Raw genomic sequence first — 12,718 nt, 5'->3', positions numbered from 1 at the left:
TATGTGGGGTTATGGGGCTTAGGCCTGGGTGGGATTGTTATCAGCACAGACGTGATGGGCAAATGGCCTCCTCTGCACTGTAGGGATTCTATGATTCCCCCACACACCTCTTAAGAATGTACTGATGACCACGAAACTGTAGTCGATCTGTCGGAAAAATCTATCTGGTTCCCACTAGGGAAGGAAATCTGCCATCCTTAACTGGACTGGCCTACATGTGACTCCAGAGCCACAGCAATGTGGTTGACTCTCAGCTGCCCTGTGAAATGGCCTAGTAAGCCACTCATGCTGCCTCACAGCACCAGGGACTCAGGTTCAATTCCCGGCTCGGGTCACTGTCTGTGTGGAATCTGCATGTTCTTCCCATATCTGCGTGGGTTTCCTCCGGATACTCTGGTTTCCTCCCACAGTCCAGAGATGTGTGGGTTAGGTTAATTGGCCATACTAAATTGCCCCTTATTGAGCTGGGATACGTAGGTTAGAGGGATTAGCAGGTAAATGTGGGGATATGGGGATAGGGCCTGAGATTGTGGTCGGTGCAGACTTGATGGGCCGAATGGCCTCTTTCTGTACTATAGGGTTTCTATGATTTTACTTTCACAACAGCCAAGAAATTAAAGTTCAGAAATTGGGAGAAATCTATTTTAGTGTAAAAAAAATTTTGATAGGACTTCCGGAATTCTTAGCCACCATGGGGTGGCACAGTGGTTAGCACTGCAGCCTCAGTGCCAGGGACTTGGATTCAATTCTGGCCTCAGGTCACCGTCTATATGGAGTTTGCACATTTGGCCTGTGTCTGTGTGGGTTTCCTCCGGGTGCTCTAGTTTCCTCCCACACTCCAAATACATGTGGGTTAGGGTGGATTGGCCGTGCTAAACGTGATGGGGATTAGCATGGTAAATATGAAGAGTTATGGGAATAGGGTCTGGGTGGGATTGTGTTTGGTGCAGACTCGATGGGCCAAATGGCCTCCTTTTGTACTGTAGGATTCTATGAATTCTGCCTTCCCAGTAGAATCCCTAAACTACTGACCAGTATCCTGCTGGAGAGGGAACAGGGATCTGCTGCAGGAAGATTGAGTGTTCTCGGATCAATCCCAGATGGGGTGAAATGTCTCACCTTGTCAGCTTGGATCTTGTATGTCTCTCTTCTGGAGACGTGAATTGGATTTAATTTGAATTTGGTTATTGGAGCAAGCAAGATGATGGATTTGGGACAGCCTATACAACTCTGCGCATTGGCTTTATAATTTCAAGTTTGGAGAAAAACCTTTAAAAAAACTGCCCAACTCTTGTCCCCCGCCTGCTCCAACATTTCCCCACACCCCCAGGAGACTGGGACGAGCTCAGCCGACAGATTCAGAAGGGCTGCACATCATCATGCTTGTTTCCTTACTTTGGGAAAGGATCCTCCAGTCCCCCAACACACACACACACACACACACACACTCTCTCTGATAACACCTGCTCCCCTTTGACTCAGGGTACCAACCTCCACATTCTTGATCCCATCTCCATCTGCATCATTGTCACACTGATCTCCTACGTTGTCATTATCTGCATCCTCCTGACCCGAGTTTGGGGTATACCGGCAATTGTCCTGAGGGGTGACGGGAAGAAACATAAAACAAATGAAAAATAAGTGGAAGGAAAACAGGCAGTCACCCAGATAAAATGACTTCAAACTCCAAGTCCTGTAGAAATAAAATTTCATTATGCCACTTGCAAAGTTCCACTGCTTAATTTCCTCGTCACTACTTTTAGAAATCTCTCTCAGGTTCTAATAGTTTAACTGAGGCAGAGATCATGATATATATCAGCAGGAAATGCTCTTGTATCTTAGAAAGAAAGTTCTGGGTAAACCTTCAATATATGCAGTACTCAGGAAGTGCTGTAGTATTAGAGGGATAACACTGAGGGAGCACAGCACTGCCAGAGGGCAGTGCTCACAGAGAGCCGCATTACTGGTGGATCAGTACTGAGGGAGTTCGGAGGGTGATTCTGAGGGAGTGCTGCTTTGTCACAGGGCCAGTACTAAGGAAGTGTCACACTGTCAGAGCAAATTCTTCCTTTTGATTGGAACTATTAAGTGGCGCTGTCTATTTGCTCAGATAGATCCACACTACCCCATGATGCTATTCAGAGGCTATGGGGGCCCTCCCAAAACACTGGCCAAATCTTTGAACAACACTAATGGGTTACCTAGTCAGTCGTTCATTCACTGTTCCATTTTTAACTATAACAGCAGATATCACACATTAATAATTAAATGGGAATCAGATGATTGGAGCTTCTCCTTCTGAGCATCCTGCAAACACTGACCTTATTACAGTGACGATGGTTGTCAATACAGGGCAGGTCATGGTCAGGGTAGCCATCGATATCTGTGTCTGGTCCACACACGTATCCATTCCCAGCCCAACCAACCTTACACTGTGGTGGAAGAGAATCAGAACAAGGGATAGAGACAATCAGCAGCAGCATATGGGACCAACATTTTCCACAAACACAGAAATAAATGCAAAGTGGGTACTAGAAATCTGAAATAAAAAAAAGTGTTAACATTTTGATACAAGTCTTCTTCAGAAATACTGAGTTCCAGAGAATCATATTGGACTTGCAATGTGAACTCTATTTCCGTCTCCACTAATGCTGCCAGTCCTTCCAACATTTATTGTTCATATTTACACTAAAATTACATCCACTTTTAACATGTCATAAACACATGCTTATATCTGGAGTCCTAAGCTGCACAATGCAGCATGGAATCAACCAGGTCACAAATGAAAAGTAGGGCTATGGTGGATGAATTAAACAGGTGTTTTGTATCGGCCTCCACTATGGAAGATACAAGTAACATCCTAGAAATAGCTATAAATCAGGAAATGGAGGGGAGGGAGGAACTCAGGAAAATTACAACCACCAAGGAAGTGGTAGGGGACAAATTGTTGGATCTGCGGGCTGACAAATCCCCTGGTCCAGATGGACTTCACCCTAAGGTCTTGAAAGAAGTGGTTAATGAGATGGTTGATGCATTGGTTTTAATTTTTCAATTTTCCCTAGATTTGGGGAAGGCTTCATTAGTTTGGAAGATGGTAAATGTAGCTCCTTTATTCAAAGAGGAACTCAAAGCAGGCAACCTCATGCCAGTTAGCTTAACATCTGTCATAGGGTAAATATTAGAAGCCATTATTAAAGATATTATAGCAGGGTACTTGGAGAAATTCAATCAGGCAGAGTGAAAATGGTTCCAAAAGAGAAAATGCTGGAAAATCTCAGGTCTGGCAGCATCTGGAAGGAGAGAAAAGAGCTGATGTTCTGAGTCCAGATGACCCTTTGTCAAAGCTAACAGGCACAGAAAGTGGGAGATATTTATACTACAGGGGGAGGGAATGAAAGATGAGTCATAGCCACAGAGAGGCTGCTAATGGCAGTCCATAGAGAGAATAAAGGGCCAAATGGCAGAGAAGCTGAAATCAGAGGGTAAACTGAGACAGATGTGGAGATGCTGGCGTTAGACTGGGGTAGGCACAATAATCTCCAGTCACCTGAAGAAAGGACAGCTCATGCACCCAAATAAATCTTGAGCCTGGTGCTGTGAGACTTGAGACAGATGAAGATGTGGGAAGGATGGAGGGGAATGGGTGGGAGAGAGGTAGAATTAAGAAAAAGGAGGAAAAGGGAAGCAAAGGAGAAGAAAAAGGTAAGGAAAGGAAAGAGTGAAAATGGTGAAGAGAGGGAAAATGGGCAGCACAGTGGTTGGCACTGCTGCCTCACAGCTCCAGGGTCCGGAGTTCGATTCCCGGCTTGGGTCACTGTCTGTGTGGAGTCTGCACGTTCTCCCCGTGTCTGCGTGGGTTTCCTCCGGGTGCTCGGGTTTCCTCCCACAGTCCAAAGATATGCAGGTTAGGTTAATTGGCTGTGCTAAATTGCTCCTTAGTGTCCTGGGATACATAAATTAGAGGGATTAGCAGGGTAAATATGTGGGATTATGGGGATGTGGCTTGGGTGGGATTGTTGTCGGTGCAGACTTGATGGGCTGAATGGCCTCCCTCTGCACTGTAGGATTCTATGGTCTGAGAGGTAAATCATGTTAATTAATCTATTGGAGTTCTTTGATGGAGTGGGTATAGGGGAACCAGTGGATGTACTGTACTTAGATTTCCAGAAAGCATTTGAAAAAGTCCACATCTGAAATTATTGCAGAAAATAAAAGCTCATGATGTAGGGGGTAAGATATTGGCATGGATTGAAGATTGGCTAGCTCACAGGAAACGGAGTTCACATAAATGGGTCTTTTTCTGACTGGCAGGATACGGTGGGTGGAGTGCCACAGAGCTCAGTGCTGGGGCCTCAACTTTTTACAGTTTATATAAATGATTTGGGTGAAGGGACTGAAGGTATGTTTGCTAGATTTGCTTACGACACAAAGATAGGTTAGAAAGGAGATTGTGAAGAGGATATTAATGAGGCTACAGAGGGAGATAGATAGATTAAGTGGACAGCCAAAACTCTGGCAAATGGAATAATTTGGGAAAATGAGAATTTGCCCATTTTGGCAGGAACAATAAAAAAAATCTAAATGGTGAGAGATTGTAGAGCTCTGTGATGCAGAGGGATGTGGGTGTCCTGTTCAGGATCTCAAAAGACTAGTATACAGGTACAGCAAGTATTTAGAGAAGCTAATAAAACATGATTGTTTATTGGGAGGGGAATTGATTACAAAAGTAGGGCGGTTAAGCTTCAGTCGTACAGGGTATTGGTGACACCATATCTGGAGTATTGTGTACGGTATTGGCCTCTTCACAAACAACAGCCAGGAGGTTTTCCTGGGAGTTAAACTCACCTGGCAGGACACTTCTCCATTCCGCTCAAGAGTGCACTGTGCATTGATGTCACATACATTGACAGTGGCACTGCTGCAAGACTTCCGGTGAAAGCAGCCCACTGTCTGGTTTCCAACAAATCCACTCCGACATGGACCACATTTAAACGAGCCCTACACAAAGAAAGAGTTACAGTCAACACTGTGACACAACAAGATCCCTGAACATCTAAAGCCCATCACCATGTTACTGCCAGTGGAGTGGCAGAGTGGGATAAGAACATAAGAAATAGGAGCAGGAGTAGGCCATCTAGCCCTTCGAGCCTGCCCCGCCATTCAATAAGATCATGGCTGATCTGTCGCTGCTCAGTTCCACTTTCCCGCCCTCTCCCCATAACCCTTAATCCCCTGAAGGCCAGCATCCGATGTCAGAGTACCTTTTAGAAAGGTTTTTTTAAAAAACATAATTTTTTGCAGCTCACAGCTTCAGTGATGTTGTTGTTGCCAGGCTGACTGCGATGAGTTCTTTCATTGCTACTTAAGTGGTTTAAATGGGGTTGATTAATTTTGCGATCCTGCATCGCTAGGAGGACAGTCATGTTTTTGGACAGGCTTTTTTCTTCATTTTTAGTTGGAGCTGCAGGTTTGAGTTTCAGTTTTAGAAGGGACAGCAAGCTAAAAATAAGTGTTTTCCTTTTCTCCCTGTTTTATTTAGAAATTCTGCTGGTGATCTTAAAGCAAGGTTTTGCCTTCCTGAAGGAAAAAATTCTGCTGTTGTCAGGGGCTAGACCAGCGTCTCTCTGGTGTTTTCGGAAGATGTCTTCAAACTGTCAGGAGTCTCAAGGGCATTTGACTGCAGAATTAAACTAACTTCCCAGTATCACGTGAGTATCAGTCTGTGATGTGTTAAACTTGTGAAAAGGTCTTTTGTCTATGGAATTGGTTTGATTGGAACATTGTAGATATTTTTGTTAAGGATTATACATTATGATGATTGTTCGTTTCTTGCAATTGATAATTGTTCCTGCCAATTTTCTTACTGTACATGTTAACTATATTCTTAAATAAACTTAGATTGATAAAAGCTCCCTAGTGGCTCACTTGAAGTGAAGCATCTCATGCTCATCCTAGCCAAATTCAAATTGCAAAACATATGATTCAGGTGGGCTTCAGGAGTTTCTAACCTGAACCATAACAGAAAGCAGGCGATCATTAAATGCTTAGGGTTCCCTTTCAGAGTTAATGTTAACACAGTGACAAAAAAAGGATCTCTGGATTCTCAACAGGTCACAGTCAGTTTTTAAACAGAGCTTTATAAACGGATAGAATCCACTGATTTTCATTGGATTATCGTTTCACAGACCATTCCTCATGGGGGAGGTGATGGCCTAGTGGTATTACTGACAGATTATTAATCCAGAAACTCAGCTAACATTCTGGGGAACTCAGGTTTGAATCCCACCACGGCAGATAGTGGAATTTGAATTCAATAAAAAAAAAACCTGGGATTAAGAATCTATTGATGACCATGAAACCGTTATCAATTGTCAGAAAAACCATCTGGTTCACTAATGTCCTTTAGGGATGGAAATCTGCCGTCCTTACCACAGCCATAGCAACGTGGTTGACTCTCAATTGCCCCTCTGCCTAGCAAGCCAGTTTAAGGGCAACTAGGGATGGGCAATAAATACTGGCCCAGGTCCCACAGATGAATTTAAAAAAATGACACCTGTCTGAATACTGTTCACCACAGAGGTATATGGGTGACACGGGTAACATAGTGATTAGCACTGTGGCCTCAGCGTCACAGATCCAGGTTCAATTCTAACCTTGGGTGACTGTGTGGATTTGCCCACAGTTCTCTCCGTATCTGCATGGGTTTCCTCCCACAACCAAAGATGTGCTGGTTAGATAGATTGGCCATAGTAAATGAGCAGGATTACAGGGATAGGACAGGAGAGTGGGCCTAGATACCGTGTTCTTTCAGAGGGTTGGTGTAGACTTGATGGGCCGAACAGCCACCTTCTGCATTGTAGGGATCCTGTGGTATTAGCGTGGAACATGATGCTGTCCAATATTCACGTAGTAAATAAGCAGTTTCATTCAGCCCCAGTATTGCAGTGACTCTGACAGACAGGAACTGATCTGCAGTGAGTTGGGTCCAACAGCAGTCACCAGCTTCCCCCATTTAACCAGAGGTAATAGAAACCTTCTGCTGCTGCAGGTGAAACCAGTGGCCAGGGACTGACCCTGGGATCAGACGGTAACTCATTGAGTGACCTGTGTGCCCTTTCAGACAAAATCAGTAGAACCAGGATTCTGATTACTCACCACTGTATTTGTGCAGAGTGAGTTTATTACACAGCCACCATTATTCCCATCGTTACATTCATCAATGTCCGTGCAAACCTGAAAGTACAAGACATTGTCCGTCATAAAATATGACATGGCAGCCCAAGGCTCTGAGCCTCGTCACCAACAAAACAAAGTCAATATTTCATGTGCAAATATACTTTTCAGATTATTTAGGTGCTGACAGGCTCAGATACAGGTCAGGCTCAAATGGTTCCATTCCTCCCTAGGATATTCACAGAACGCAAATGGACGCTGAATACAAACCTGCCTTGCTTTGTTTAGGCAACAGGAACAAGTTCAAGGCCAGCTATTGTCCTCAGTTTGTTTGTCACTTTGAAAGATCGGACTATGTCAGGAATGTTTAGTATAAGGATCTGTCACATACAGAGTTAATATGCAACTGAGCACAGTACTGTCCACACACTGACATAAAAGAACTCATGACCCACACCTAATGGTCAGTCTAGTGTTCCCTTAACAAGGCAATACCAAACACTGACAAGAACAACCTCAAAATCAACAGTTTATCTGCAATGACAAAGACCATCATTCCTCCAACAATGGTGTGAATGAGATATGGATGGTTTATGAAGCCTCCAGCCCACCTGAACCTATGAAGGGGGAAGATGAAGTAGTATTAACAATGTAAGTACAGGGGGTAAACTGGAATAACTTGAATTGTATTGAATACAGACTCAGGGAGGTGAAGAGGTGCGGAATAAGGCTCTGGCACACGTAGGGTTAAGGCTGGAACTGAGTCCAGTAATATCGACACAGTGATGTAAGAGAGCACATGACCTGTACCGTGGGGTCAGTCTACTTTTGGACAGAGCCCTGTGCACAACCAAGCATGGAGACAGCTCCGAGCTTGAACCCTTAACGGAATTCTTGTAGTGACACACTGGGTTAGCACTGCTGCCTCGCAGCACCAGGGACCTGGATTCGATTCCCGACTTGGGTCACTGTCTGTGCAGACTCTGCACATTCTCCCCGTATCTGCATGGGTTTCCTCCCAGTGCTCCGGTTTCCTCCCACATTCCAAAAGACTGATTAGTTGCATTGACCAGAACAGACGCCGGAGTGTGGCGACTAGGGGAATTTCACAATAACTTCATTGCAGTGTTAACGTAAGCCTTCCTTGTGACACTAATAAATAAACTTTAAACTTTAATCATAGCAGAGCGTACAGGTGCCTGTGTTCAGCTTCATGGGAGGGCACTGAAAATTGCAGACACCCAAATGCAACTGATAGTTTGTCCTTAAATCTTCTTTTTTCCTCTTTGTTGCATCTTTGAAATCACAGCCTTTGACACCTCCCTATGTTACTTGTCAGAAAAGAGTTAACTGTTAACTTATCCACTTCATATTTAAATATCTCTTTGGTCTCCTTTTCCAACCAATTAATCTGATTTCCAGTCCATCACCTTTTGATTCCTCTCTTTATTTTTTTAAATGGGAAAATAATTTGTTCTGTTCAATTTTTTCTGAACTTTCTCCAATCTTTGGGTCATTTACTTGTCTTTAAAATAACACCCTGGCTGGAAGTAGTTAACAAGCTCTGCCATCTTGGGTTTATGGTGACAGGTCTGTTCCTAGTTGCAGAACTTGATACACGTAAGGGGAAGCAACTATCGCCTTTAGCCGACTCATGAAGCTTGCATGGAATAACATCAAATTGAGCCTTAGGACAAAGATGATGGTTCTTAAAGCCTGTTTTTTTGTCAGCGCCTTGTTGTATGGCTGTGGAACATGGATGATCTACAGCTATCAGGACAAGAAGTTCAATAGTTTCCAAAATCATGGGGGAGGAAGTCCTTTCAAAGGCAGAGCTCCCAAGTATTTCAGCACTCATCCAGACGTGACTTCATTGGCTTGGGCATATCTACAGGATGGAAAACAGTCACAGATCCAAGGACCTCCTCAATGGTGCAAGATGACCAACATTGTGCCTAAACCTCTGCTTCAAGGATGTGTCATAAAAGCCTGAGACATTGAACATTGCATCCAAGACTCAGTATCTTATGGAAGAGGAAAATGGCAACACCTCCTGTGGGCTGGGCGGACGGTGGCACAGTGATTAGCACTGCTGCCTCACAAAACCAGGTAATCGGGTTGGATTCCCAGCTTGGGTCCCTGTCTATGTGGAGTTTGCATGTTCTCACCGTGTCCAAGTGGATTTCCTCCAGGTGCTCCGCTTTCCTCCCATAGTTGCTGGTTAGGGTGCATTGACCCGAACAGGCACCAGAGTGTGGCGACTCGGAGAATTTCACAGTAACTTCGTTGCAGTGTTAATGTAAGCCTGACTTGTGACTAATAAATAAACTTTACCGTCAAGATGACCAATGCCGACAATGGCTTGACAATGGAGATCAACACCAAACACAATGTCACCTATTGGCTTCATGTGTGACATTTATGGTAGGACCTGTCTGTCAAGGAGTGACCTCTTCAGACACCAGCAGAAGGTTCACCACATGAAGACCCCAAACATTACCTCTGTTCTCTGTCCACAGATACTGTCGGACCTGAGATTTTCCAGCTTTTTCAGTTTCTGTATGAAATGGATTGTTTGTTTGGCACAGTGGTTAGCACTGCTGCCCCTCTGCGACAGGGACCCAGGTTCAATTCCTACTTTGGATGACTGGCTGTGTGGAGTTTGTACATTCTCCCCATGTCTGCGTGGGTTTTCTCCTACAGTCCAAAGATGTGCAGGTTGAGGTGGATTGGCCGTGGTAAATATGTGGGATTATGGGAATGGGGCAGGATTTGGGCCTGGGTAAAGATGTTCTTTTGGAGAGTTGGTGCAGATTTGATGGGCCAAATGGCCTTCTGCTGCACAATTGGGATTCTCTGGTTGCTGCATGTCCATCATTTATCACAGATAGAAGGATGCCAGAACCAAATTGTCCAGAAAGTAATCAGTTAAATAATCCCTTGTTGAAAATGTAATATACAAATTAACAAAATGGTATTTAATTATTTCTGGGTGAACCCAGTCAGCTTAAATGGGAAAGTGACCAAGCCAATGAAGCCAACTCTTTCCCAACAAGACTACACAACAAAAATGCAAAACACTACCCACTCCTTGCCCTGGAACTAGAGAGAAGAAGTCAGTGCATGTTCAGTTACTGACCACATAGCCCAGGATTACATTAGATTCCAACTGTAAAATATACTTTAGTTCTCTCCAGACACGTGAGGTCACTGACATTCTGCATCTGTTCCTCACCTGCTTCATGGTCATTGCGTAATCCACTCCTACACCAGCCACAATTGTCCCTTGATAGCCTGAGGGACAGTTCTCACAGCGGAATCCTGGCACTGCATTTATACATTTAGATCCAGGGAAACAGGGATTGACAAAGATGCACTGAAGAAAAAAAAAATCGTCACAGCCAAAATATTACCCAAGCCAAACACCGAATATAACGTTATCTACCTTCACTCTGTACTTTAACAGACATTACAACCTATTTCAAGTATCATTTTCTGCAACTGTTTTAGGTATCATCATAGTTATTGCAAATTGAAATTAGTTTCAGATAGTTGAGTAAACTGCATGCAGTTCTGGTCACCACACTACCAGAAGGACATGGAAGCTTTGGAGAGAGTGCAGAGAAGGTTTACCAGGATGTTGCCTGGTCTTGAGGGTATTGACTATGAAGAGAAGTTGAATAAACTTGGATTGTTTTCACTGGAAAGACGGAGGATGAGGGGAGACCTGACAGAGGTCGACAAAATTATGAGTGGGTTACCAATCAAGCTGGTGGCTTTGTTCTGAATGGTGTCAACCTTTGAGTGTTAGAATCTCTACAGTACAGAAAGAGGCCATTCAGCCAAGTCTGTACTGACCACAATCCCACCCAGGCCCTATTCATGTAACCACACACATTTATCCTGCTGATCCCCCTGACATTAGGGTCAATTTAGCATGACCAGTCAACCTAACCCGCACATCTTTGGACTGTGGGAGGAAGCCAGAGCACCACGCAGACACGGGGAGAACACACAGACAGTGACCTGAGGCTGGAATTGAACCTGGGTCCCTGGCTGTGAGGAAGCAGTGCTAACCACTGTGCCACCGTGTTGTTGCAGCCAAGTGGAGAGTTTGCCATCACATTCCTGACTGGTGCCTCGTGGACAGGATTTGAGGAATCAGGAGATGAGTTAGTCAGCACAGAATTCCCAGCTTATGACTCATTCTTGTAGCCATAGTATGTGACTGGTCCAGTAAAAATGTTGGGGTTTGGTGATGGTAATGCTACTGAATGTCAGGAGAGGGTGGTAAGACTCTCTAGCTCAAGATGGTCATGGTATGGCATGTATGTTACTTGTTGCTTATCAGGCCAAGTCTGAACATTATCCAGATTTTGCTACATGCAGGCACAGGATCTTCATTATTTGAGGAGTTGAGTGGCATGATGGCACAGTGGTTAGCACTGCTGCTTCACAGTGCCAGGAACCTGAGTTCAATTCTCGGCTTGGGTCACTGTCTGTGTGGAGTTTGCACATTCTCTCTATGTCTGCATAGCTTTCCTCCAGCTGCTCCGGTTTCCTCCCGGAGTCCAAAGATGTGCAGGTTAGGTTGCTAGGCCATGTTAAATTGTCCCTTGGTGTTAGGGGGATTAGCTAGGGTAAATGCATGGGGCTATGAGGATAGGGTCTGGGTGTGATTGTTGTTGATACAGACTTGTTGGGCTGAATAGCCTCTGTAATAACTCCACAGAGGTGGAAGTTCCATCACCAAGTTACTTTATTTACACCATACATCTGTAAACAGCCAGCTCTCCAGTTGTCCCTGCTGAATGCAGGCTGGGAGTCTAATATAACCTGCTTTAAATAGAGAGCATGAGGCTCCCTAATTTAACCATCAATTCGGATTCATCAGGTAGTTCATACTCAACAAGCCAACCTCATTAGCCTGGCTGAAGTCAGCACAGCTCCTTCTGCACTGTAGGATTCTATGATCTTTAAAACTGTACATTCATAGAAACTAGAAGCAGGAGGAGGCCATTTGGCCCTTCGAGCCTGCTCCACCATTCGTTTTGATCATGGCTGATCATCGACTTCAATATCCTGATCCAAATGTTGGCCTTATCACGGTCACTCATATCTCAGGAATGCATAAAGAAAAAAAATACAATTACTATTCTACTCTACATATGCCATTTAGCCCTTCACTAGATTCCAATCTGTAACTCATTCCCAGCTTTCTTTTATACTAGATGTAAACCTTCAAATACATTGATTAAATTCCAGCCTGTAACTTAGTCTCAATTTGTACGTCATTGCTATATGAATACTTGATATTAATATCAGACCTCATCAATATCAGTACAGTGTGTGCCGTTTCCTGTAAATCCCTCAGGACATGATCCACAACGGTAACCTGGGTATTCGTACGTTTCCATACATTCCACACCTTCAAAACAAGGGTTGGGCTCACACTTGGAGCGATGGTCGTGAAACCCTTTGGAAGGAATGAAAGTGGTTTTGTTGAAAAATACACCAAAGACCTTTTTACTTATTCTTCTTGCGC

General features: G+C 44.2%; 1 protein-coding gene across 1 annotated transcript in view; it reads right to left on the bottom strand.

Moving 5' to 3' along the window:
• thbs3a (thrombospondin 3a) overlaps nucleotides 1-12,718 on the bottom strand; it is a 43,832-nt gene that overhangs the window by 17,869 nt on the left and 13,245 nt on the right. The window contains exons 8-13 of the mRNA XM_080182730.1: nucleotides 12,501-12,649; nucleotides 10,409-10,549; nucleotides 7,156-7,233; nucleotides 4,846-4,998; nucleotides 2,322-2,432; nucleotides 1,492-1,599 (exon numbers count right to left, since the gene is read on the bottom strand). Coding sequence (XP_080038856.1) covers nucleotides 1,492-1,599; nucleotides 2,322-2,432; nucleotides 4,846-4,998; nucleotides 7,156-7,233; nucleotides 10,409-10,549; nucleotides 12,501-12,649 — 740 coding nt within the window. The remainder of the gene's footprint in view (nucleotides 1-1,491; nucleotides 1,600-2,321; nucleotides 2,433-4,845; nucleotides 4,999-7,155; nucleotides 7,234-10,408; nucleotides 10,550-12,500; nucleotides 12,650-12,718) is intronic.

This window comes from Carcharhinus amblyrhynchos, unplaced genomic scaffold (assembly GCF_965287045.1).
Source record: "Carcharhinus amblyrhynchos unplaced genomic scaffold, sCarAmb.v2.hapA scaffold_85, whole genome shotgun sequence".
In the NCBI taxonomy this organism is placed as follows: domain Eukaryota; kingdom Metazoa; phylum Chordata; class Chondrichthyes; order Carcharhiniformes; family Carcharhinidae; genus Carcharhinus; species Carcharhinus amblyrhynchos.
This window is presented reverse-complemented; position numbering and strand designations above follow the sequence as displayed.